Raw genomic sequence first — 27,865 nt, 5'->3', positions numbered from 1 at the left:
AAGGACTAAAACAGAATTTCTGATGCTCCTCTGCAAACCTGCTCTCCCTGTAGCCTGCCCTATTTTGGTGTCGGGGTAGCTCCATTTTTGGGGTTGTTCAAGCCGAAACCTTGGAATCATCCTGACTCTTCTCTTTCTCTCCCACTTTACATCCAGGCTGTTAGCAGATCCTGCTGCTCTGTCTTCCAGATGTATCCAGAATCCTGTCTTCCAAATAAATCCAGGAGTTCAACCCCTTTTCTCACGTCTACTGCAAGCACCTTCCTCCAAGTCTCCAGCACCTGTTGCCTGGATGGTATGCAGTGGCCTCTCCTTTCTTCTTCCCTGCCTTCCTTTAATATGTTATTGACATAACAACCATAGGTTGCATATGCTTAAAACCCTTCTCTGGCTCTCCATGTCACTCAGAGTACAAGTCGAGATTCCTCATAATGATTCACAAAGCCTGACACGTTCTGGTTACCAAGACCTCTGACCTCCTCCCCACTCCTCTCCCTGCAATGGAATGCTCTCCATTCCAGCCATCCTTACCTCCTTGCTGATCCTGGAACCCTCCAGGCACATTCCCACTTTTAGGTCTTTGTGCTGGGTTTTCCCTCTGCCTGTAGTATTTTCTCCCCAGCTGCATTCATGGCCAGCTCCCTCACTGCCTTCAGGTCTTCACTAAGCTACCAGCCACCTCGTCAGTGATGTTTGAGATGTTTGTTAATTCTTGAGGTAGGATTGTATTGCTATAAACTTCCCTCTTAGAACTGCTTTTGCTGCATCCCATAGGTTTTGAGTCGTCGTGTTCTCATTGTCATTTGTCTCTAGGTATTTTTTGATTTCCTCTTTGATTTCTTCAGTGATCTCTTAGTGTTTTAGTAACATATTGTTTAGCCTCCATGTGTTTTTTTTACATTTTTTTTCCCTGTAATTCATTTTTAATCTCATAGCGTTGTGGTCAGAAAAGATGGTTGATATGATTTCAATTTTCTTAAATTTACTGAGGCTTGATTTGTGAACCAAGATGTGATCTATACTGGAGAATGTTCTGTGCGTGCTTGAGAAGGAAGTGTAATCTGCTCTTTTTGGATGGAATGTTCTATAAATATCAATTAAATCTATCTGATCTGTTGTGTCATATAAAGCTGGTGTTTCCTTTTCCCTTTCATCACTTTAAATATGTCATGCCACTCCCTTCTGGCTTGTAGAGTTTCTGCTGAGAAATCAGCTGTTAACCTTATGGGAGTTCCCTTGTATGTTATTTGTCGTTTTTCCCTTGCTTTCAATAATTTTTCTTTGTCTTTAATTTTTGCCATTTTGATTACTATGTGCCTCGGCATGTTTCTCCTTGGGTTTATCCTGTATGGGACTCTGCGCTTCCTGGACTTGGGTGGCTATTTCCTTTCCCATGTTAGGGAAGTTTTTGACTATAATCTTTTCAGATATTTTCCCGGGTCCTTGCTCTCTCTCTTCTCCTTCTGGGACCAATATAATGTGAATGTTGTTGCGTTTCATGTTGTCCCAGAGGTCTCTTAGGCTGTCTTCATTTCTTTTCATTTTTCTTTATTTTGTTTCACAGCAGTGAATTCTACCATTTTGTCTTCCAGGTCACTTATCCGTTCTTCTGCCTCAGTTATTCTGCTATTGATTCCTTCTAGTGTAGTTTCCATTTCAGTTATTGTATTGTTCATCTCTGTTTGTTTGCTCTTTAATTCTTCTAGGTCTTTGTTAAACATTTCTTGCATCTTCTCAGTCTTTGCCTCCATTCTTTTTCTGAGGTCCTGGATCATCTTCACTATCATTATTCTGAATTCTTTTTCTGGAAGGTTGCCTATCTCTACTTCATTTAGTTGTTTTTCTGGGGTTTTATCTTGTTCCTTCATCTGGTATGCCTTTTCATCTTGTCTGTCTTTCTGTGAATGTGGTTTGTGTTCCATAGGCTGCGGGATTGTAGTTCTTCTTGTTTCTACTTTCTGCCCTTTCTGTATTTCTGCTTTGTTAGTGTGACAATTCATTCTTTAAGACTTACCACTGCTACAGTTTATTTTATTTTGAACTGGAAACAGTCAGTACTGTTGGCCGAGACTGAATGGAAAGCATTGCCCTGCCTCTCTGCTGCTGAATTGCAAAATATCCCTTAGTTTAGGTTGTTAATGGATAGCCCAGTTGGAAAACACACCTTGTTTTTTATAGTTCTACAGCTGGGCTGAGGACCTGTATAAGTATTTGTTTTCATTGTGAAGATTTTTTTTTTTTTTAATTGCCACCTTTTCTTGTATTATCCAGTTTTTCGGAAGTGGTGATCTTGCCTACTCAGCACCAGCAAACACACGTACTCTGTAGTAAGGGACTGAGTTTGGCCTTCAGGCATTACATTGTAGGTCTCTGGAAAGACAGGGCTCACATCTAGACCGCCACCTATTTTCATACCTTTGTTCGTGGGACGTGTAGTGGCAAGTCAAGTGTAATAGACTGCATTTAGATGTGTTTTGGGGGGCTTACTGGGGAATCACTTACATTCCTAGGAAGTCTAGAAAATGATAAAATTCTTAACTAGAGTTCAGCAGGCCTCTCTTCTTAAAATAATCTTACTGTCCACATTAAAAATATGAGAAGGGGCCTAGAAGCACCTCCCGCTCCAGATGCAGGTTCAGATGCCAAACTCACTGTTCTAGCTGGTGCTTCCTCTTTTGCATAGCCCTTCCCCCCACCCCCATATAAGACACCCACCCAGGCAGGGGTGCATCCCAGAGTGCTCCCTCCCTGTTCCTGGTTTCTTCCCTCATCCCTCCTGTAGCCTCAGGAGATGAGGTGAGTAGGAGCTAGAAGCTGGCCCGGCTGCTGGAATGGGAAGGGCAGTCACTCCCACTCCCTATCAGTCTCTCTGCAGACTCCCCACCCCTCCCCCGAAGCATTTCAGCACATATTTCAGTAAATGCTGTAGAATATCTTTACAGGAATTAATAGATTTTCTAGTTAATTTAACACTATTCAACAAGTATTTCTTTGGGACTTACAGGATCAGCCCATGCTTACCTGACATTCTGGGTTACTTTATTATCTCCTTTCTCCTGTCACTGCCATGAAAGACTCCTCAAAATGCCAAAATCAATCCTGAACTCTGGGCTAGTATACAGCTCCCGACACATTCTCAAAATCGTCACCAGCCAGTGTTGTGCTCAACCAGGTGGGTGTTTGTTAGGGATGTTGATACCTAATGGTGTTTGGGTTGGGTTATAGGAAAATCAGAGCTTGAGGTCAGATCAACCAGTATTTTGATTTTACAGTCTTTCTATAATAATATATAATTACTGAATGTAAGGTAACTAGGAGGATCACAATCCTACTAACATGCACAACCTCTAAAATCGTTTCAAGAATGAAGCTGAGGAAGTGTTTGAACACCAGCTTTTTAAGAAAAGGCAATTTTTAGGGCTTCCCTGGTGGTGCAGTGGTTAAGAATCCACCTGCCAATGCAGGGGACACAGATTTGAGCCCTGGTCCGGGAAGATCCCACATGCCGCGGAGCAGCTAAGCCCTTGTGCCACAACTGCTGAGCCTGTGCTCTAGAACCTGCAAGCCACAAGTGCTGAGCCCACGTGCCACAACTACTGAAGCCCACGTGCCTAGAGCCCATGCTCCGCAACAAGAGAATCTACCAAAATGAGAAGCCTGCACACTGCAACGAAGAGGAGGCCCCACTCGCCGCAACTAGAGAAAGCCCGCAGGCAACAACAGAGACCCAACACAGCCAAAAATAAATAAATAAATAAGTATATATATATGTATATATATATATTTTTTTTTTTTAAGCAATTTTTAAATGAAAAGTCACTGCTGTATTTCCTTTGTCTGGACTTCTTCAAAGTCCTAACCTAAACTTTATTTCCAACACACTGTTTTCAATTACTTATTATAGAGGAATATTTTGATATTACATAATATCAAATACTGTACTGTATAGAAATAGTATATAGGAAGATATTAAAATGGTGTGTTGGAGGGGGAGGCAGTTTCTGTCTAATGTGTGTCTCCAAATGAAGGAAAAAAGTGAACAGCAAATTCTCTTAAATGTTGGCAGCTGTGCTTACCTTGCAGAAGTTGCTACTTCTCATTTTCCTATAGCAGAGAGCAAACTATCAGAGAGAGAAACTTGCTTCTTTCTTGCTGGTTTATATGAAGCTAGAGACAGTTGTCTACTCAAAGTTCATTAAAATTTTTCTCTTAAGATCTTCAAAGAAGGTGTCAATTGATATACCTTGTACCTTGTATTTGAATTTTCTGAGGTTAGGGTGAAGCTAAGGTGCCAAACAATGTTAATAGAACAAATAGAATATTAGCTCCTTGACTGCTGTTAACTTTTTTAAAGTATTTTTTAAAATTAATTAATTAATTTGTTTATTTTTGGTTGCGTTGGGTCTTTGTTGCTGTGCGCGGGCTTTCTCTGGTTGCAGCGAGCGGGGGCTACTCTTCACTGCAGTGCACGGGCTTCTCATTGCAATGGCTTCTCCTGTTGCAGAGCATGGGCTCTAGGCATACGGGCTTCAGTAGTTGTGGCACGTGGGCTCAGTAGTTGTGGCACACGGGCTTAGTTGCTCCACCGCATGTGGGATCTTCCTGGACCAGGGCTTGAACCTGCGTGGCCCTGCATTGGCCAGTGGATTCGTAACCACTTGTGCCACCAGGGAAGCCCCAACTGCTGTTAATTTTTTTTGTGTGAGAGATTGTCATTTTCTCATGTCCTCCATTCTGTCTACCTAATGTGCAAAAAAATGGTTGAGAATTATGCTCAGAGAATTAATTATTATTTTCTAATAGAGTAGAACCAAAAAGCAGGTATGTGTAAAAACCTGGCCTTGATCACTTACAGTTTTTTTTCTTTAAAGGATCTTCTTTGAAAACGTTTAGTAGCTTACCACAATCACACTTAAAATAAAATCCAAACTCCTTATGATGCCAGGTGAGGCATCAGTGGTTCCTATACTTTCTGACCTTAGGACTCTTATACTCTTGAATATTTTGAGAAACCCAAAGAGCTTTTGTTTATAGGGGTTATCTCTATTAATATTTACTGGAATAGAAGTGAAAACAGAAAAAAATTTAATGTTCACTTGTTTAAAAAATAAATATTTTGATTGAAGCTTATGAAGAAAATCTGGCCTCACACATATAGCTGGAAAAGGAAGGAGTATTTTAATAGTCTTTTCGGATAATGGTGGATATTCTATGATAACTTCAGCAAAACTTGAATGGTAATTTCTTAAAGGTTGATTGCTATGTGGAATCTAAAACCATCAGTGAACTTTTTGTATTCCTTTTATACTAAAATCCATTGATCTGTCTTGTACTTTGAATGGACCTTTTACCAACATGCATGATTCTGTAATGTAATAGCATTGTTATTAGAAAACATTGGTTCACTGAGTTATGCAGATCTTTAAAATGTTGACATGTTTTATTATACAATATAAAAAATTACATTTACCTGATGTCACCTGTGTTAATCAGAAACAGTCTTTAAGAAGTCTTGATAGCTTGGGAAGCTATCAAGCTCATGGTAGCAATAATCAAGATTTCTAGAATTCTAACTTTTGCTTTTTCATTGGCAATAAATAGTCACTTTTCCTTGAAGTGACAGGCTCATTTCATTCATTTCGCTAAATACCTAAGTGTGAATAAGCATACTTTGCATATTTTCTCAAGTGCAGTGGTGTTCCATGAAAAAAGTGGCTGGTTCAGCTCTCACACAAACATTTGCACACGTATTTTTTTTCTCAGGGCAACCGTTCTATTTCAGTTTCACCAGAAGTGCTTTAAGCATACTTCCCATTTCATCACATAGAATATTAAGAAAATGTATACTCGAGGGCTGAGATTTAATAAAATCAACAGTTTTTACTACTGCATCTCATAGAGATTCCCCAATGAAATAATATATGGATTATGGCAAAGGAATGCACGGTAGCTAATCTATTCACACAAGCTGTTTCATCACTGTTCCTAAATCCCCCAGCCCCCACCCCAGGTGTGGGTGGGGAGGCATAGGGAAGGCAAGGCCACTTGACAGGTCCTTCGGTGCTGTTCACTTTGGCTGCTTAGGGTCCACTGGAGTGACTGTCCAGGCTTAGGAACCAGCAGCTTCAGTTGTGAAAAGGCAAGAGTCACAGAGCCTGACTGTGGACCAGTCCTTATCTGTTTAAGGCTCCCTTTTCTGTTGGGAGCAGATGGCTCCTCCTGTGATGGCTTTTGGTGATGTATCACCACTGCCACATGTCACAGAGAGGTTTCAGAGGGCCTCAGCCACTGCATCTACTTCAAGTACCTTCTGAACCAGTGCAGTTCAGAATTGCTTAAAATACTTAACACAGTAAGACACACACTTTAACCAACAGGCGCAAAACAGTGTGTTTACTTCATCCCACCTTCCAAAAAATGTGCTTTTATAACCAGTTGAATTTGTTATTTAGAAATTCAAGCTATATTTTTTGCCAACACACAATTCAAGCCATTACATTTTAACAATTTGTTTACATTATCAACCCTACTAATGATTTTAAAAATCATTGCTGCTGGTAAGTTTCCTTTCATAAACACACCCACCCAGCAAGAGACTTTGCAGCCATGGCTAGGCTATTCAGCTCCTCCACTATTGATATGACCATTTCCATTTATGCTTACTCCAATTATGTAAGATGATATATAGACCGAAGTTGAGAATTCTTTATTTTGGGGGAAGAAAAATAAAACATGTGATTACTTAACACTCCAGTTTTTCTTAGTAAAGTGTTTCACCGAGACAGACACGTGTTAAGAAGTGCATTTTCCTGCTTGTGCTTGTGCCCTGCAGTAATCTGAAATGTGACATTGCCCATCTCTAGCAGTGTGGTTTGTTTGCAGGGTAGGGGTGAGTTTCTAGACTATTCATATACTCAGTCCTGAACACACAGGCCTGTTTTATTACTTTGTTTGAAGATTGGGTGTGTCTAATGTAGTAGAAATTCTTGCATTCAGCGTTCAGCACAGACGAAACACGTTTCAAAGCCACATATAAAAGTCTTCTTAATTATCCATTTTTTAAGATTATTCATATGACTGCTTTCCTCCTTTCAAGTGAATTGCTGAGAATTTATTATCCTTTCTAGTTCATTAAATCACTAAAATTCTCTACTGGTGCTATAAATAAATACGCCAGGCCATGAATTGAGACCAGTTGATAAAGGCAGCTTTGTCCTGGGTAACTGAGTCTTGCTCCTCATTAGCCCATACTTCTCTCTGACTATGCGTATATCTATTAAATTTGAGACTCTAATGAAGCGAAGCCTTGCTCTGAACACCTATGGGGACTTGCTTTAAGTCGTGCTTTAGTATTTTCAGTTGGACTAGATGCTAGATGGATGCAATGTTATAAAACCACGTTTGTGCTTAGACATGTTCGGGAAGCCTCAGGACACAGTTCACAGATGTCTCAGTTCTTTACCACTGTACCTCGTGTAAACCTGCATCTCGGACAGCTGGAAACTTGACAGCCCTCGGTTTCAGACCATGTTAGCCCAGGACCAGTTGCACTCCACAATGCAATCTAAGGTTCTAGATGGACTTATAAGTGCTGGACTTGATCGTTCCTGTTACAGAATGATTGTAAGCCAGGTGTGAGTGTGGTGCTTTTATCTCGTGTTGGGAGGCATGGAGATGAGGCCCTTGGAGAACTTACCTAGTCAGACCACCTAAGGCAGGATGAAATGTGGGAAAGTGCAGCGTGGAGAGGCTGGAAAACCTTCCTTGTAGAGGTGTCTGTGGACTGCATTGTGAAGGATGGGTAGGCTTCTGACAGGTGGGCTGTAAGGAAGAGAGGGCAGGGAGGATGGCGGGAGGCAGTGGGCTCATTTCAGTTCAGGAATAGTTTTGTTTGCAAAGTGAGTGAATGAGGAGTACAAGTCACAGGGCTTGGAGTCAGGCCATGGAGATCCAGAATGCACTGCAAACTGTGGCTTCCTCTCGCTGAGAAAGATGAGACAGAATTTCTTCTTTTTTTTCCTAGATAGATGCTTGGTCTGCACTCCTAGCATGCTGAAGCAACAGGTGAGACCATCCTCCTTTCACATGGTAACCTCTTTAGGAAGAGCAGCACAGAGTAGTTGGTTAAGACTTGGCCACATGCTGGGACTCGCCTGGTGGCACAATGGTTAAGAATCTGCCTGCCAATGCAGGAGACACGAGTACGAGCCCTGGCCTGGGAAGATCCCACATGCCTTGGAGCAACTAAGCCCGTGTGCCACAACTACTGAGCCTGCGCTCTAGAGCGCGAGCCACAACTACTGAAACCCGCACTCCTAAAGCCCGTGTTCCACAACAAGAGAAGCCACCAAAATGAGAAGCCCATGCACTGCAACGAAGAGTAGCCCCCACCCGCCACAACTAGAGAAAGCCCGCGTGCAGCAATGAAGACCTGACGCAGCCAAAAATAAATGAATTAATTAATTATTTTTAAAAACTTGGCCACATGCCACTTAATAAATACCCCTTTTCATTTCCTTTTTATGCCATATTTTAAATTTTATGAGAGAGTATTACATTAAACAAATACTAACATCAACCAGGTCTCCTGTACTGAACTCTCAGTGGATCATGGCATCCCTACAGCTGGCTAGTAAAATGCTTATGTAGAGACCTGACTCCTTTAATTTTGATCACCCTTTTCAGAGACTGTCACCTCTTCCTTGGTTTGGTTCCAGTCATCATCAATACCATGGATCTTGTATGAGTCTAGGCAGTTCTTGACTGTGGTAAAACCGTTGCTTCTCTGAGTGTTACTTAAAAAATTTGGAGCACTAATAGTTGAGTGGCCACTTTTCGAAGATGTATTTTTGACTCGAATGCTTTTAATCTACTCATTTTACTTAGGTACACATGTAAATACTGTCTACCTATTGTGTGATGCAGAGATTGGGGAAACCCAAATTTGAGAGCATATTTTCACGAATAGTCTTGACTTTCTAAATGAAACTTACTTGAGCATTATTTTATGAGCAACTAAATTTTATACTATACCTCCGGGCAGTTGTACTGACCTACTTCTATAGTAGCTCTTAATTAAAAAAACAAACAAAAAGAAAACTTCCTAATATATTATTAGAATTGAATTTTTGTTTAAAGTACCTCACTTTCTTAGTTCTGACACATGCAATGCAACTCTATATAGAAACCCCTCAACTTTTATTCTGGTTAGAACAGCATGAGAGATAGAAGCAACAAGGGGTACTTTATTGGTGCCAAATAATTATTTCCTGCAGCAAATGGTGGTCATCTCTGAATGTTACTTGGTGTTGATATAGTTAAGGTTATGCCAACATTTACAGTACAGTGTGCCTTTATATTGTGTCCTTCACAACAATCATGGGGAATTGTAGACTTTAAAGCTAATTAAAAGTAGCGTAAAACATATTTTTTTATTTGGACTTAAAACAGATTTTACTTTGAGTTTTTGCCAGAAGCTGGTTTCTATAATAACCCTCCATCACAGGCTTCTAATTCTACTTGGATTTTTTGTTAGAACATGTTTTTGTGACTCAGTTTAGAAATGTATGTGCTTTTTTCATTTTCATTTGGTGGTCTCTACTCTAGAAAGGGTATATTAAAAATTGGGTTTGAAGATGCCTAGTAATTTCAGATGTGTTTGTGTTTTCCTGTAGCACAATTTCTCTCAGTATAGCAGATCTCTTATTTTTAGATCTTGTATTGTTTGCTTAAAATAACTATATTTAATTCTAGTCACATACATTGTAAAAATGAAGGAAGGCGTTTCATTAAATAGTAATTAACTAAGGCTCTTGTGGATACGTGTATGGCGATAGTCAAACACAAAATTGGTAACTTGTCTTTTCTATGTGACTTTGCTAAAATAGGAAATTAAAGCTTTTTGGTTTTTGTTTTTCTCTCGCCTTGCCTTTAACAAAACTATCCTACTGATTTTACAGTGATAAAAATTTTCAGTGTAAGATAATGTATATCATTCCCTCAAGTGTTTTGGGGGGCTGTACTATGTTGAGGGAGAGGAGAGCAGTGCTCATTTCTAAGTGCCCCTGAGTGACTGAGGGCAAACGCACAGTGAAGTGACTTATGTTTGGGAATCTCGTTTTATCTTGCAGAGCTTTTCCACTAAGTTGTAGGTGTTGGGGAAATTGGTTTGTTACATCTACCCTGTTAATAAACAGGACTGATATAGAATGGTTTGAAGGTTGGTTTGAAGGTTGTCAGGATTTTTTCTTCCTGTTCCATGTGCTCATTGGAAAAGTGTGGCTTTATCAAATAAAGCCAGACATTCTTTGGTTAAGTACGTAAGTGAAGAGGGCCTTTGGATTTTAATGATCTGAGTGTAGAGATGAGTTTGGTTATTATCTTCCTAATATCAGAAAAAAATATACTAGGCAAAGTAAAAAATACCTATGAAAAATATTTTTAATTTGACTAAAACATATTTTCCTCCTCTGTCAACTAAAGCCAACAGCCGACCTGGAAAAAGCCGCAGCTGTGGTCAGGCAGAGTCCTTCTTTCCAGAATTTCCAATAGGTTTAATGTCCCCTGGTGGGTCAGAACAGCCCCCCTTCGGGCCTTCTCAGAAGAGACCTCCTGAGGCCTGGTTTTACTTTTCTTTGGATAAATTGTTTTCAAGTACCTAGGAGAAAGTCATACATATAATGGGATCATTGTAATATAATAATATTTCTCCCTCTTAAAACTAATGTTTTAATATTGATTCTATTTGTTTGAAAATTATTAATAATTTCAAAGGAGTCATTTAGCTCCAGGTTTAACCTATATATCACATTGTTGTAGGTTAATAAATCTTTGATTGATTGATTGATAAAATATATTTAGCAAATATTACCCAGCTAATAGGCTTCTATTAAGGAGTTTTAAGTACATGTATAGTTGTGTGCCATGAGAATTTAGTAGAAATGCATTGTATTAATGCTGAAACTCTTACCAGTCCTGGCAATGGAAATTCTCATTTTGGAATTTCCATGTAGACTTTTTACCATATCATCGGTTGTCATAGTAGCAGTCTCAATTGAGAATTGTGATTATATACTTTATCAAATGACTGGTTGATGAAAGCTCAATTATTCTAATGTAGTTCAGCCAGAATTCTGAGCCAGCATCTTGCCTGGTTAGGGGAATAATTAACCAACCTAAAGAAGAGAGCCCTTTTTTTCTGTTGAATTATATATATTTTACCTTATTTCACTGATTGTAAGGTGCCATCAGTTGTAAGGTATGCCTTTATTTTATGTACCAATAAGAAAGGGGAGGAGCCTGAAGTTATACTCATAAAATGCCATCAATTATAAGATTCAGCCCAATTTCAGAGATGTTAAAATGTTGCAGTGGGGGAGAAAAAGGAATCTTATAACCAATTAAATGTGGCACATGTCTGTATATACATACATAGAGTTTTAATTGGGTTTTGGTTATAATCATAATATTAAGATATAAAGAAAATTAAATGAAATAAATCATTATTTCTAACAAACATTATACAGATTCTTTAATTCTAGAAATCTAGAATTGGAAACGATAAGAAATATTATGTAGTCAACAACTTTCACACACAAGGAAACTTAACATGAGATCACTCAGAGTATATAAAAATTAGCTATTGATTATCTTGTTTACTAAAGGATCTTAAACTTTACGAAAGAATTTATAGTATTTCTTTAAATACCTATCATTATAGTATCTCATATGATATATTTTATATGTTCCTCTCAAGATCACCTCATTTAACATATGATAGAGAATGATATGGCATTTAGCTGAGTTGTTTAATAGTCCAAACAAGGTACCCAGAGACATAGCTATAATCATCAAATATCATGTTAACTGCTACATGAAATTTTAAAAGAATCGTTGTTCCTGCCTTCAAAGAATTGTCACATTCTACCTTTGGGCATTTTTTCCAAATTTAATGTACAATTTTAAGGTTAACTGGAACTTTGTGTGGTGAATAGGAAATGACTTAGTGAAACAGCCCATGAGCCTCATCCCTCCAGCCCACACAGAGGCATGCCTTGCCCAAGTGTTTGTCTTAGTTATCATCACCCTTGGTGCTAGAATTCAAATTGGGTCATTGTTGAGAGGCCAAATTGAGTTGCTAATGTAGACATTGCTGGGTGGCTCTGGACTAATTGCCACTTTGGGCTCTCTCAGGAGGTGGGTACAGCTGGGTATCCACCAACAGGTGGTCTCGAAGTCCAGTGGACACCCAGCCTGGAATGTGGGTTCCAGGTGCACACCTGGGCATTGTGTGGGACCTGATCACAATGCACAACAGAGATCTTGATTATTGAACCTCACTTGTAAAATCTGAACAAGAGCCCCAGCAAACCGGAGCCTGCTTGGTGGGGCTGGAGCAAGCCTGCAGATGGATGAAATGTCAGTAGCTGTAAGCCAGGAAGATTAGGAGGGCAGGGAGCCAGATGAATCTTTGGGTTTTTGTGTTTTGGAAAATTGTATCACAAATATTTCCTGCTTTGGGTACAATTGTTACTAATAGTGGAAGTTTACCTTTGCAGAGTGTTTTCAACTTCTATCAAAGTGCTTTCACAAGCATGTAATCTTGCCTTCAGGAGAAACCTGAAAGGGATGAGCTAGGTAGAATCACCCCATTTGGCAGATGAGTAGAATGAGGTTTACAGATGCTAAGTAACCCTAGGTTCGCTAGTTATTGGCTCTTTTTTTCCCACTATGCGGTGCTGCCAGCGCTTGACTGTATTTATTTCCAAATTTAACACGCATATAGTCTGTTTTCCAGCAACTGTTGCTATCTTTAGAGATTGCCACCATTTTGTCACTTATGTTTTATACCTCCCAAATCAAAACATAACTTTTGCTCAGTACTGAAGAGAAAGATAAGCAAAACCAAAACACTCTTCCGTCATAATTTATCAGGTTATATTACTCTCCCCTGTTAGGTTCTGGAGGTGTCCACCCTGTAGCTGTTTAGGTGTCTTGTAGTAAACCAAATACAAGTCCAGACAAGGAGTGCAAGGTTAGAGCAAGTTAAACAAGAGTTGCCAGCATTGTTAGTTGTTGACATCGCATTTGTTGGTGTTAAGCATGAATGGCTGGCTTTCTAATTTTCATTTTACTGGAGAGCCTCTTCTGTTTTTGAGTGGCTTCCTCATGGCTGCTGTGCTCCTGTGTTCCTTCCTGTTACAGTTCCTCTCCATTTCTTCCCAGAAAGTGTCCTCCCATTCTTCTAGCAGTTGCTTCCTGCAGGGTACAGAGTATATATATGTTCATGGTTTTCATATCTGTAAATTCGGACGTGTGTTTTTCTTTTGAAGTAGATTAGAAGTATGAAGATAAAGCATTACATAAGATTGTGGGGTAATTACTGTGGGTGAAAACTAGAGCGAGTGGAACAGACACAGTTAAGCAAGCAGTCAGGAAATCTGCGCTCTAGTCTGGACATTGCCCCACAACCTAACTGTGGACTTTTCACAAATCCCGTAGTCTTCTGGACCCCTAGTTACCTTATCTGTGGGACAGAGTTGCATTAAATGATTTCTATAGTCCCTTTTAGTTCCAAACCTTACTCAAGTCCCCAAACTGAGTAAACAAGATTCTGTAATACCAAATAAAGACCGGATGTCTGGCAGACCTTCCAGTGGTGAAGAGGATGATTTGATCTAAGTGAGCTTAATTCTGTTCATAATTTTATTATTATGGGGAATTGAATGGGAAGAGATAAAGGTGATTGAACTTTCCGGCAGTTATAAAGTTATCTGAAATCCACTGCTATTCGCTAACCTTTTAAGCTTGGTTCCCAATCTTGCTCACCATTGCATGCCCGACACCTAATACACTGCATGATCAGCATGTTTGTATTTTGAGAATACTTTCATAAAAGATTGATGGGCTTCTTGACTTCACCTATTTATTTACTTTAATAGGGCAAATTAACCATGTCTCATAACAGCTTTAAAATTCAGGACGTGTAGGAACAAGTGGTATGCTAGCCAGAAAGAAATTTTAGACGTGAAATTTGACAGTAGATACCAGGCTGGTATTCTTTATTCTTCAACCCAGTGGGTGATGTTTATGGGTTACAGATTCAATAGATGGGATTTTAACTATTTATATTTAAATTCAAGGGGGGGGGGGGAAGAAGCCATAATTTGTGTTTAATGAGATAGACTATAGAAATGAAAGCAGAAAATAAAATGATACAATGAATATTTTAACTATTCAAATTAATCTGCGATTTCCATAACATTTTATTATGTTCTGCATCATGAATTACTCTGAAAGACAGATATGGCTTCTCTTTCCAGAAAAATAAATGCAGACTCCCAATTTTGCATGTGATTTGAGGGGTTTGTTTCATGGGCTCCATTAAGTTGATGCAGCCTTGCCTTCTTCCTTGTCTAGTGGCCCCTAGTCCAAATTCCTGATAGGAAGGAACCCTGGGATGTTAAGCCTTAAAAGTCCTTGGAAATAATCTAGACCAGTGTTCCTTAAACTGTGGTCATGAAATCAATGGACTGTATCAAAACCAACATTAAAAAGAAAAGAATAAAACAGAAAATACCAGAGTGTTTCATAACATGCTAAGCATAAGTTTTGTTTTGTGACCTTCTTTCCATCTGTATATAGATATATGTGTTTGTGGGTGTTAGTACCAGGTCTGAATACAAAATGGATTTCTTACTGTGGATTGAGGGTAAAGTTTGAGAAACACTCATCAATTCTGGATGAACCTCTTCATTGTGTAGGCGCTTTAAAGGCTAAATGATGTGTTCCGACACTTTCCCTCCCTCCCCCTCCCAACACACACACACAGCTCTTTAATTTTTAGTGGCTGAGCCAGGACTGAACTAGACTATTTGATTGCTAATTGTGCTGTACCACAGTGCTAATTTTTTGAAATAGAATTTGAAGTAGATTATTTAAAAATATTAGGTGGTTCATCTGTTTCACACTTGGCATTTTTTAATCCTTTATTTTTCCCACTAATTGTCTCTGTCACTGCCCTTTAAAATAATTTGGGCTTGAGCTTCTTTTCCTGAAAATTGAAAAATATTTGGGGACCTCTCAGTTGGCTGTCTACACATCTGAATCATAGAATTTGACACTTAGGGGCTGATCAGAATTTCAGAACAAGACATGAATGTTCAAAATTAAATTATTTTTAATTATTTGTCCATTCACTTGAATGTGAAACGCGGCTCCAGATGTTGATACCGGAACATTGGGAAGACCTTGTAACATTCCCTTAGTCACGTGTATGAGGTTTTCTCAAACTTGAATGTAATATAGATTACTTGGAGAGTTTTGTTAAAATACAGATCCTGATGCAGAGTCTGGCTGAGGCCATGGGTTCTAACAGGCTCCCAGGAGGTGCTGCTGCTGCTCCTTCGACCACACGTGCAGTAGCAGGGACCTTATATTAACTGTCTTATTATCGTGGGAAGAAACGGTGGCTCTCAGCAAGCTTTTCATTGTCTTGATTTTATTCACATTTTCATGCCTTTCCAAATTGGCAACAAAAATTAAAATATCTTTCTTGTTCTTTAAAAAACTGGATTATTTTTTGTAGTTAAAAACATGTCCTTAGGGCTTCCCTGGTGGTGCAGTGGTTGAGAGTCCGCCTGCCGATGCGGGGGACACGGGTTCGTGCCCCGGTCCGGGCGGATCCCACGTGCGGTAGAGCGGCTGGGCCCGTGAGCCATGGCCGCTGAGCCTGCGCGTTCGGAGCCTGTGCTCCGCAACGGGAGAGGCCACAACAGTGAGAGGCCCGAGTACCGCAAAAAAAAAAAAAAAATGTCTTTAAAACAGCCGTGCTCATCGGTCCTCACATCCGTGAATAAGGACAAGGCCCCTCTTTGCAGCACTGTACTAGGTGATTCCAGTTTAATAAATATTTCCAAGCTTCTCCACAAAACTTAATTTTCTAAATAACTGAAACTTAATTTTATAAAGAACATTTTCTAAAATATTATATAATTTTCTTTCTTAAACTATTACGTGCACTTTTTCCTTTATTCTAGCGGTATAAGAACAGTGTATTTTGGAGGCTTCTGGTGAAGGGTGTTGAACTATGTGCAAAATGAATAAAAACCACAAAACTTCTAAGTTATTGTGTTTGTCTTTAATGCTTTTTGTCTGTTTTGGCTTTCCAGCTGCTGGTAAGTCTGTCTCAAAACCCTTCATTTCCCTTCCATTCTAATTGATTACTTCTGACCTGAAGGAGCCAGCTACTAGGTTTGTTAGAAGTACGTAGGGAATTAATCCCAGTCAAAAGGAGCTCCCTGTCCTGGGGACTTCCCTAGGATGGTGATGGTCAGGAAGTTCAGTAGCACTTGAGCAGGAGAGAAATCCTTTGGTTTTAATCATATTGTGAAAAGTTAGCTCTAATAGGAACTCACTTGTTTCTTCTTTGTGCCTTTCTCCATGTGTTTCTTTCTCTCTGTTTCTCTTCTCTCTCTCACACACACACACACACACACACACTGTGTGGTGAAGTGTGTTTGCAGGCAATTGGAAGTGTGCGTATGTGTGTTAGCCCTATGACTGGGAATGCGGTACTTGTAGTAAATACGTGGCACTTCAGGGTTTGTACGAAATGGGGGTGAACAACCTGTGCTAAAGACCATGGTTCTCTTTGCACACAGTCCGTCCTGCAGTGGCTTTGTAAACAGGTTTAAGAATAATAATGATGACAATAAAGAGGATATTCCTTGGTTCAGTTTGGTGATTCCAGGTCCCAGGGATTTAAAGTCTGATTTTAGTTGTGTTATCTTTAGTAGATTGTCGGTTATAACAGCAACCAAAGCTCCCATTTGTTGGGCCCTCCATCTCAGGAGCTCGTTATTCAGATGGATGTGGTGCAGCCAGCAGGGCTGTGGTCATGAAGGTGCATCAGGTGGGGGCAGCACGTGGCTGCCGCCCTTCAAGCCAGTGGGAGTGATAGTGCTTCATTCTCCTCATTAGGCCCCCCTAGAAACGTATGTGCATGTGTGCAACCTGCAGCAGGTGTGGTTTTTCTTTACTCAGCAAAGCTAGAAACATTGGAGGATTCACATCTATAAAAACCATGTAGTAGTACGTACTGTTCTGATTCAAAGCTGAGAGAACCTGTTTGCATCTTAACTGTGCAGCATGTATCATTTTGGGTAGCCTTATTATTGGTTTTGTGTTAGAATTTGTGAATTACATTCTTTAAAACGGTGATGAGGCTAAATGTAACCATAACATTTAGGTTGAATTTTCTTGAAGTCCTGAACAGGGCCCCATTTCACATATTTTTAGTGAATTACAACCTTTAAACACTGATTACCAGATTTGTCTCATTTGAATCTTATTTTTACATCCAGAATGTGTCTTATGTTTCAGTGCAGCTAAACCTACTGGTATCATTTTAGTCTAATTAACAGTATTTTGTGATCTGGGACTCCTGTCAAAGATCATTATAGGAGCTAGAAAACACTGGGGGGTAAAATGAACACATGACCTCATCTCTTATTTGTACTAGACTATAACTTGCATTCAAAGAGACTAAAAAAGGAAAAAGAAAAATTTCATTCCTTCCCATTAAGCTGTAATAAATGTGTTTAATATGGTTTTGCTATTAATAATCCCTTTTAGCTGGTAGAATGGAAGATTTTGTTTGAAGTACTAGAATGCTGCCGGGATAAAGATTTTACTAGAAACAGAGTAGATATCAGTCCCTGCTTGTTTAACTGGGGGAATAAAAATGCACATCTACTGAAGAAAAATCTGTGGACATAAACTCTTCTCTTGCTGTTTTCAAATATATCTCATAGGTTGTTTATCTTATTTAAATGTACAATAATATAGTAGCCAAGAGAATGCAACTGCTGTTCCTTTAATATCAGAACTATGCACACTACAATAGGTGTCACTGTTTTGCTTGGTCCAATCATGACTGGTGACTTCAGCTATTGGCTCCGAGCACTGGCTGTCTGACTCCATCTGCAGGGCTGTAATACCTACTCTCCTCCGATCCATTCACCACACAACTTCAGCCGGCCGAACAGACTCACGCGGCTCCAGCACATCTTGCTAACCTAATTCAGAAAACAAGTGCTACGGCTCTCTGCCTGTCACCTTCGCGCAGTGTAGCATTTTCAGGTGATCTAGGAAACTGGGTTATTTTTATGAGCAAATAAGAGAAACAGGAATCATGATGGGGATGTATTTAACAGACCCAGTACTGGATAAAACTTAAAGCCAGTTTCTAATTCAACATAGTAAAAAGGTCACCTTGCCCGGCTGAGAAAAGAAGCAAAATATCAGCTTGCTGGTCTCTGCTCTCATCTTAGCTCGTGCTAGCCTCTTTTCCTTGATGCTCACACCGATTTGGAATATCTGGCTATAAAGAGAGACCTACTGTACTCATGGTAGATGACAAGGAAAAGAACATGAAATGTCTCACCTTCTTCTTGATGCTTCCAGAGACGGTAAAGAACAGGTCCAAGAAAAGCTCGAAGAAAACAAATCCCAGCAGTAGCAGCAGCAGCAGTAGCAGCAGCAGCAGCAGCAAGTTGCCTCCAGTTTGTTATGAAATAATTACCTTGAAGACTAAAAAGAAGAAGAAGATGGCTGCTGATATTTTCCCCCGAAAAAAACCAGCCAACTCCAGCAGCACCACTGTCCAGCAGTACCACCAGCAGAATCTCAGTAACAACAACCTTATTCCGGCCCCGAATTGGCAGGGTCTTTATCCCACCATTAGAGAGAGGTAAGTGCCGGGCCAGCATATTTACTTTAAAAGTTTTCCTGTGTTAAAGTTTCTGCTTTTGCACAACGTGTAATGTATTTTAACATAAATCTGTGTTTCCTCTTTTCCCAGAAGCTTCATTGGTAATGGAAAACTGCCTTGTATCTTTTCCAGAATAGTACAGCTGTTTTCCTCTTAGATAAAAATGTTTTTGTAAGCTGTAACATTTAGGTGACAGGGTTGTGTCTGTGGGTTATAGAAGATAGAAACCTTTTATTTGTCCTTAAGTCTAAAGAAAAGTTTGGATAACTTTTTTTTTTTTAAACTTCAGTTACTTCCATGTGTTTGCAGTGATTACAGACGCAGTTGTATTGTTGGAACCTTTATTTGTAGCTTTACCCTGAAGTTATTAAACTGTTGTTTAGCTTGTGAATCTTTTGTGGGTTTTGTATGTTGGGGAGGGGGTGTTAAAACTCTGTGAATTAATGAATTGCCTCTGTTTACAGAAATGCAGTGATGTTCAATAATGATTTGATGGCAGATGTACATTTTGTGGTTGGGCCACCAGGTGGGACTCAGCGGTTGCCAGGACACAAAGTAAGCAACAGATGCATTACTCGTTTAGTACTGAGATTTACAAAGAGGGACCCTCTCCGTGAGCCTGGAACTTGGGGTGGGCAGCTTGCCAATGGCAGGCAGTGCGTGTTTCACCCGATCACAGAGAAAGCGCAGCGTCTCCAGAGGGCCTTGGCCACGCTTAATTTTTTTCTTTGTTTCCTTTTACCCTGCTTTATGTCTCACACAAAAACGTGCCCTCTTAACTCTACAGTCATGGGAAGTTGTCGTGATAGGTTAGGAAAGTCATATGTTTACCCTTCTCCGAGAAATCTGTTAGATAAGCTTTTATTTTATTTATTTTATAATGAGGGAACTTGAGCATCAGTCTGTTAAAGCCTTGATAATTAGCAGCATAGAGACTGGTTTGCGTGAACTTCTGTCTTTTGCTTTCATGGCCAGATCCACTGTACCTTGGCTTTGTCAGTAGAGCAGGTGTTAGGTGCTCTGTGTCCACTAAAGCTGATTGCTCAGAGTTGTTTTTCTGGATTGGTTTGCTGAAAATGTTTTCAATTTAGTGCATGAAATAAGATTTCCCTTTCTCCACAGTATGTTTTAGCTGTTGGGAGCTCTGTTTTCCATGCAATGTTTTACGGAGAACTTGCCGAGGACAAAGATGAAATCCGTATACCAGATGTCGACCCTGCTGCTTTTCTCGCTATGCTGAAGTAAGCATCTTGCATATGTTTGGAAAGAGTTTGTTTATGCTGTTTTTGTGGTCTTATGGCTTCACAGTTAAGTATAACTTCCAGGTAATAGAAAAGAGAGACTGATGAAGAAAGTGGATGCTGCTTACCTTGTAAGTGTTTTTGATGAAAACTCCTGTGCATCGTTCATGGGGAGCATGTGGAATGAAGCAGGCGTTTACAATCACACCTTGACATGGAATTTGGGGGCAAGTGGCACGTATAGTGATTTCATTTTTAATGACTTATAATTAAAGAAAAAGAACTTTCTGGTGTGTTATCTAATAGAGCATGTTCTCTCTGAAAGTATTGTGTGTGAAGAAGTCTTTAAAAAGACATAAATTATATTTTTGCTTCACAATTCCAGAAATTATATATACATTATTTAAATACTACCAGTTAGGAGGTTTTTAAGTTTTCTAGGAGTTATTGCCTCCTATCAGCAATTATAAAACTTATTATCTGTTGAAATTGTCTGATCTTGATGCACACATACATACACGTGCTGTCTGAAGTGACATGAAGTCAGATACTATTTCTCAAGGATAAGAGACATTTGCGTTTTGTAGTAGAGGAGAAATTTTTGGAAGATGAATAATTTTCTATAGATGTATATGGATTTGTTCACAAAAACTTTAATTGGTCATACAGAAGTGTAAAGTTATAAGATATAAATTTATTTAAAAAATAGTTTTCTCTCTCCTGGGTCTTTTTCAGAATCCAGTAAATGTTTACCAGATAAATAGAATCCACTTCTGTGACCTGTGTTGGTGCTGGACAGTGAGATAGTCTACTGTGTGGTTAGGGTCCAGTGATTATTCTAAGTAATGTTTAGGTGATTTTTCTTGATTCTTATTGTAGCACACCAAAGTGTACCAGAGTTCAAGGTTACCTGCTGCTGTGGGGATTTTGAGTCACTGGAATAAATTGCAATGTTTGTTGAAAAAAATTATTCATTGGCTCAACAAGTTGGACAGTAATCCCACAAACGTTTAAAATGTTGATATATATTGTCTTCTGCCTACTGAAAAATATTATAGTTAGTTCCAGAACTTCAAAGTGTTTAATTCTTTATGTGTAGTATAGTTTTGAAATCCATTTGTTGCTCTCTAGAACTTTCATAGTGGGAGATAGGGAAATTAAAGGCAAGTGAGCACGTGAAGTACCAAAACATAAACTAATCCGCTACTTTTAACGAACAGACACTTTGTGACCTTGGTAATGTTTTAGAGATATACATACAGAACTCAGTTTTACCTGTAGCGATTTTTGTGTGTTGTTTTTTCCCCAGTGAAGTTAGCTTTGTATATTTGACATTATTTCTGTTGCAGAGGAGAATGCTGACACTAGTTCGGCATTTTGTCATCACGGTAGTCAGACGTAGACTGTTGTGTTGCCGCAGATATATGTACATAATTAGGAAACCCAAGTACGAGTCACAAAATTCCGTTTCACGTAAGCCATTTGATTCATCATTTGACAGGCATCTTTTCTTATAAATGTGTTGCCTAGAATATATCTTGATACAGCTTTTTAAAATTATATGAGCAGTCCACATAAAGTGGTAAGAATCAGAAATGTAGCAGGTGCCATTTACTGTCATGCTGGGCTTGATCAGCACAGTGTAGTTGCCTGGGATAGCGGAGGCCAGGTTTTCCTCACCCCTGCATTGTGGGTGAGTAGCCAGTACTACTGGAAAGGGGGCTGTCAAGAAAAAGGGAAGACTGCTCACTTGCCAGTTGTAGGGTAAGAGCTACAAAGTGCTGGCCGTGCTGCAGAATCCTCCCCATGGTCCTGGTGCTGCAGGTATTTAGTCGAGCAGTCTTGCCATCTTGCCAGTGGCTGGCTTAGTCTATCAGAAAAGAGTAAGGGCTTCCTGGGAGAAAAAATTCAGGTTCCATTCATGATTGTGGCCATTTTTCTCATTGCCATCCTTATATTTTTGTACTTTGTTACAGAAGCTATTGCTTATTTCCTGTTATATGTGTTTCAGTAAGGAAAATGTCACAGCAGGTAGCTAGAAACATTTTTAAATTATGTTATTAGTATGTATTTTTTACTCATGTGCAGTTCTTACTATCTCTTAATCAGCCACAGCATCTAAAAGAAGCAGATGATTTCTATCTTTACATAGCATCTTGGGAGATTGACACTGTCCCCCAAAACAATAAGAAGTGTCTTATCTCCTGAAATGGGGACACTTCACAGAAGCACACAAATAGTGCATACTTAGACTTTCTTAACTTTGTTTTTTAATTAAGTGTATCTGGAAATAATGTATTCTTTAATTCTGAAGGTGGAAGGAATGTGTGGGGGAGAAGAAAGAATTTAGAGTTAAAAAAAAAAAGCCAGATACAAAGCCTGCGTTGGATTCTATGTAAAGTTAACCGGAAGGTAGCATTGGAGCCCATATTTAAAAATCTATTGAACTTGGAACTACTTGAAAAATATCTTAAGATCAGGTTTTGTTTTGTGTTTAAGGAAAATCCAAGTCATTCTTACATAAAAGCGTCAAGATGCAATCATTGCTAACATTACAGTATTGATATTAAAGATACTTGTTTCCATCTGAATTTGCAGAAGAATTTTTAAGTAAGTCTACATACATATATTTCTCCTAAAACATATAGGGGTTATTTTTAACTAAATATAGTATAGTATATATAATAGAATTTTGCTATATTTTTTCCTCATATTCACTATTTTTGATTTCAGCCCTTTCTTAAACGTTCTAGTATTTGCTATATTCTGTAGCTTTAAAATAGAGGCTAGAATGGTTACATGAAGTTAATGTCTTTAATTATACAAACTTTCTACTAAGTTGAAATATTAATAACTTATGAATGTATTTCAGATGTTGTTTTAATGTCTAATCGTGTTTGTAATAACTGTCACATAAGATTTTCTTGGAACTAACTTGAAAGTAGTTACATCTTTTCTCACTGGACACGCTCATTTTTGTGAAAATTCCGTTTACATGCAGCGCTTTTTCTTGCAGATATATCTATTGTGATGAAATTGACTTGGCTGCTGACACAGTCTTGGCCACTCTTTATGCTGCCAAAAAGTATATCGTCCCTCACCTCGCCCGGGCCTGTGTCAATTTCCTGGAGACCAGCCTGAGCGCCAAGAACGCCTGTGTCCTCCTGTCCCAGAGCTGCCTGTTTGAGGAACCGGACCTGACCCAGCGGTGCTGGGAGGTGATCGACGCCCAGGCCGAGCTCGCTCTCAAGTCTGAGGGGTTCTGTGATATTGACTTCCAGACACTAGAAAGTATCCTCCGCAGGGAAACTCTGAATGCCAAAGAAATTGTGGTTTTCGAGGCAGCTCTCAACTGGGCTGAAGTGGAATGCCAGCGACAAGATCTGGCTTTGAGCATTGAAAACAAGCGCAAGGTCCTCGGGAAGGCGCTTTACTTGATCCGCATCCCGACCATGGCCCTGGACGATTTTGCAAACGGTGCTGCACAGTCTGGAGTCTTAACTCTGAACGAGACGAACGACATCTTCCTTTGGTACACCGCGGCCAAGAAGCCCGAGCTGCAGTTCGTGAGCAAAGCCCGCAAGGGCCTTGTCCCGCAGCGCTGCCACCGTTTCCAGTCGTGCGCCTACCGGAGCAACCAGTGGCGCTACCGGGGCCGCTGCGACAGCATCCAGTTCGCCGTCGACAAGAGGGTGTTCATCGCGGGCTTCGGGCTGTACGGCTCCAGCTGCGGCTCAGCCGAGTACAGTGCCAAGATCGAACTCAAGCGGCAGGGTGTCGTCCTGGGGCAGAACTTGAGCAAGTACTTCTCAGACGGCTCCAGCAACACCTTCCCCGTGTGGTTTGAGTACCCGGTGCAGATTGAGCCAGACACCTTCTACACGGCCAGCGTGATCCTGGACGGCAATGAGCTCAGCTACTTTGGACAGGAAGGCATGACAGAAGTCCAGTGTGGCAAAGTCACTGTCCAGTTCCAGTGCTCGTCGGACAGCACCAACGGCACTGGGGTGCAGGGGGGTCAGATCCCCGAACTTATATTCTACGCTTGAGCACGCTTCCCGGAGCAGTGCAGGCTCTGAGGTGCACACCACACTCCTGCTTGCTTGATGCTTAGCTCAGCTGCAGATACGCAATCAGCACAGGTAATTTGTAATGAACGGAGCTGTAGGCAGGTTCTAATTTCTTTCAACCTTTTAATTATGTACAGACAAAAATGCAGCATTCAGCTTTTAACTCTATGCCTAAAAGAGCCAAGTTCTCATCAAGGCTTGTGGTTCTTAGAGTTGGATCTATACATCTGGGGAGATTTTGAGTTCTTTTCCAACTGCCCCACTGACCTCCCAGTTTTGTCCCTCTTAGGACAATTTTCAGATCACCTCAGATTCCCTTTTGGGCTTTATTTTAAATAGGAATAAATAGTCTAAAATAACAATAACAAGGATTATTTTTAAACAGAACCCTTCACTTCCCAAAAAACAGATAAACCTCAGTGTACAATTTTGAAAGACGTTTTGCTTGGTAATTAATAATTTAGAAAGTAGACAGTAGTCACCTTTACCTTCTTATTTTATTTCCTTTTAAATATTTTACTTTTGGGCATTGCTTTTTCTTAAATCCTAAATTCATAAGATTGTTAAGTTTTAAACTGCAAAGTGTCAATATGAAGTAAGCAAGTAAGAAATTGGAAGTTTTAGGTCATGACTTTTGCTACAGACAGATTTATATTCTTTTCGTTTAGAAGACAGAATATTGCAGTACAGAGGCTTCTTTTAGAAGTAACTAAATTATAAAATTTTATTGTCATTAGGAAAAAGTTGCAGGCCTATTAATTTAAACTAAAACGGTTTTAAAAGGAAGCCTAAAAAAGTCCCATACGACAGATAGTTTAATTGATGGCAAATTATAATGCAGAGTTTGAAAAAGTCAGACCCTTTTCCTTGCTTAGCTTCTGATCCCTGCCATTTGCTGGTTTTCAAAAGTTGTACTGTATAGAATTCCTATTCCCTTTTTCCCATGAAAAGAGGACCAAACAATTCTTTAGATGAATGGAATAACAATTAGTTTTGTAGCACCACGTGTTAATGTAATAAGATATTTTATTCATTGATTTTTTTCTTAATCTGTAATGTATTTCACCGGATCTACTTGGACCACATTGTATCTTCTCTTAGTTAATTATAATTCTGTCCTGTTCCTGGACTGCTAGAATCTGGCCTCTGGCCATCTTAAAGTGCCAATATATGCCTGCAGGGTTTTTAGAAAATGGTCTAGAGCGATACACTTGGTGATACCTAATATTCACTGCCTCAGCATCACATCCAGCTCTCTTATTTATCCACGGATAATGTAAACAAAGGAGGGAAAAGCTCATCAAAACATTCTCCTTCAGCGAAGGCTTGTGCTGGCTTAGTGCCTGTGACCCTGGTGGTGTCCACTGTGTTCACTCCCATTTGAAGTATCCATGTGTTTCTGGGCAGCTTTTCTGCCCAGCGTGATCCTGAGATGGCTTCCCCGCCACCCAGAGTGTGGTCACTGGCCGCCTCCTTCTTCTGCTCTGTGAGCCCGAAGCTGGCTCTGGAGCAGGGGTTAGTCCTGGGGTGGGTGTGTGCGTGGGTGCCCGTGCGCGTTCAGGTGCATGCCAGCTCAGGAACTGTCTCCTCCCTGCCTGGTCAGTGAGGGCTGGGACAGAAATGGTCCCCCTGCTGGCCCCAACTGGGCCCCAGTGAGTGACTGCCTGTGCTTCTGGGCCACTTCTCCCCCTGTAGACATGGGCTTGTTGCTTCGGCTGGCTTCCCTGATGGAGGAGAACACTGGATTATGGGAAATGTTTTAATCACCTTTACCATTACCTATGTCTGTTAGCATAGATGATCAAAAGCTATTACGGTGATTATAGATGAGTATTCCCAGGACAACTTTCCAAAATTATCTAACAATTATTTCTTATTAGCAAGATGACAGTAGTTTTGGCAAACTATGAAATAAAGGTACGTTTTCAATTTAAGAACTACTTCTACGAAGGGTTTTATTTATAAATTATGGTTAAACATTTCGGTAACTCATAGTTACCTTGCAAATTGGTAGACTATATACCTAATTGGAAGGCACTAATTTTGAAGCCAGAGGAGAAGAAACTTTATTTAGCACTAATTTCATCATATCAGATTGTTGGCGATGGGTGTGATAACCTTAGAGTGAAGTTTGTTCATTCAGTAACACCCGTGGTCAGTGCTCCTGTTCGTAGCTGCCCTCCAGAGGCTGGGGAACCGCTGGGTGAGAGCCACGTGAGATCCTGTACACTAGGTGTGGAAGAACTTAATTTTATATTAATTGCTATCACCTGAAAAAGAAAAAAAACCAAAACCCATCCATCTTCTGATTGGCTGGTGCCAAGATCTGTGGGTTAAATTTGAAAGTTGTATTTAAAACAAGAAAATTTTATCTTTTAAATCCTATTCTCCCTTCTGCATTTTCAGTGACATGGAATTAAGGCTAATGTGCTTGCTTTATTTTCTTTGGTAATCTCAAATTTTGTAGCTTTTAAAACTAGAAACCATTGTTCTGACAAGGCGGGCGACTGTAGTGTATAAACGCAACTTTATCGAACAATGCCCTATAGATGCTTTTCCCAATGTACCTGGCAGTCTTTGTCATTGTTTAGATCCTGGGGATAAGGGGAGCTAGGCTAGCAGTTCTAATGTAACATTCTTTAAGCATATCTTAATATAGTATTTAAGTAAATGGTCTAATTTCTACATAACTGTTGCACTGAACTGTCTTTTTTTTTAATGTGTTTAAGCTCGCTAATTCAAGACACTAGCCACTTGTGCATCAGAGTGCTTGAATTCAGTAGCTTACAGCATTATTTATGAAGGAAAAATATATAAATATGAAGTACCTCATGTTGAATGTTATTGTACTGTATTTTTAATGTAACAGTGCAGATCTTGTTAGACACATGAATGTATATAATCATGTTAAGTGAAAATAAAATAAAACTGGTTCATAGATTTGTTTTCCTTAGCATTTTTGTAGGTCCCTTGAAATAGTAAAAAAAAAAAAAAAAAAACTCATTCTGGCACTTTTGGTTCCACTTATATTTTACAGAGATGGTTTTTTCAGGAGCATTTGTTTGCTAAGTTATTTACATATCCTTGATCCCTAAAGAAGTAAAAATCCGAGGCAAAAGCATAAAAGAACAATGAATATGTTAATCAGTTGCATTGTGGAAAGCCTGACTGTTAAGTTGATGAGAGGGAGTGAATGAAGTTGATGAGAGGGAGTGAATGGATACATTTATATTCCAGGAATGGAGTTTGTGGTTGGCTGGCATTCTGGGTAGAGTTGCTCAAATGTCTAGTAGATCTCCCTGTACTCTGGGCTATTGATACCAGATCACATCTAGCTTTAGATGTGACCAGTGCTGCTGCTTATTCCTGCTTTGTTATAATTGCTTACGTCTAGGAATAAAAAAGATAAATGTCATATGACAGTCGTGAATATAATTTTTAAGTCCTCAACTGTTTTCCATTATATTTCCCTATATCAAGTACATATACATACACACACACACACACTCATGTATAATTACACACACACGTACATATGTTTTTTGCTTTACTGCAGCTTTCTGTTACATTTATACTAGAGTTTATTATGAAACCCTGTGTATTTGCTTAACTACTTCATCTACTCATAGTTCAGTTTCTATAGCATACCTACTCAAAGGATTTTTGGAATTATTCCAAAGAGTAAGAGAACTGGAAATACCCATTCTCATCAGCGTAATTACAGATACAACCTGGATTGCAAAGATCCTTAATCCAGGAAAGTCTTAGCCATTATCTCTTCT

General features: G+C 39.6%; 1 protein-coding gene across 1 annotated transcript; it reads left to right on the top strand.

Moving 5' to 3' along the window:
* Positions 1–177: 177 nt before the first annotated feature.
* On the top strand, positions 178–27,023 carry BTBD3 (BTB domain containing 3). Its single transcript, XM_024735448.1, has 5 exons — positions 178–295; positions 18,466–18,751; positions 19,237–19,327; positions 19,895–20,013; positions 23,030–27,023. The coding sequence occupies exons 1-5, from the start codon at positions 190–192 to the stop codon at positions 24,060–24,062; spliced, it is 1,635 nt and encodes a 544-aa protein (XP_024591216.1). The 5' UTR covers positions 178–189; the 3' UTR covers positions 24,063–27,023.
* The last annotated feature ends 842 nt before the right edge of the window (positions 27,024–27,865 follow it).

The sequence above is a fragment of the Neophocaena asiaeorientalis genome, unplaced genomic scaffold (assembly GCF_003031525.2).
Source record: "Neophocaena asiaeorientalis asiaeorientalis breed wild unplaced genomic scaffold, Neophocaena_asiaeorientalis_V1.1 scaffold64, whole genome shotgun sequence".
NCBI lineage: Eukaryota > Metazoa > Chordata > Mammalia > Artiodactyla > Phocoenidae > Neophocaena > Neophocaena asiaeorientalis.
The sequence above is the reverse complement of the archived record's forward strand: the minus strand, read 5'-3'. Positions and strand labels throughout refer to the sequence as shown.

What these genes read in the sequence shown, in the direction of transcription:
- BTBD3 (XM_024735448.1), top strand. Translation starts at nt 190, where the DNA reads ATGTATCCAGAATCCTGTCTTCCAAATAAATCCAGGAGTTCAACCCCT. An exon ending in AGCGGTTGCCAGGACACAAA is followed by an intron (nt 19,328 to 19,894) that starts GTAAGCAACAGA and finishes CTTTCTCCACAG; the next exon opens with TATGTTTTAGCTGTTGGGAG. An exon ending in GCTTTTCTCGCTATGCTGAA is followed by an intron (nt 20,014 to 23,029) that starts GTAAGCATCTTG and finishes TTTTTCTTGCAG; the next exon opens with ATATATCTATTGTGATGAAA.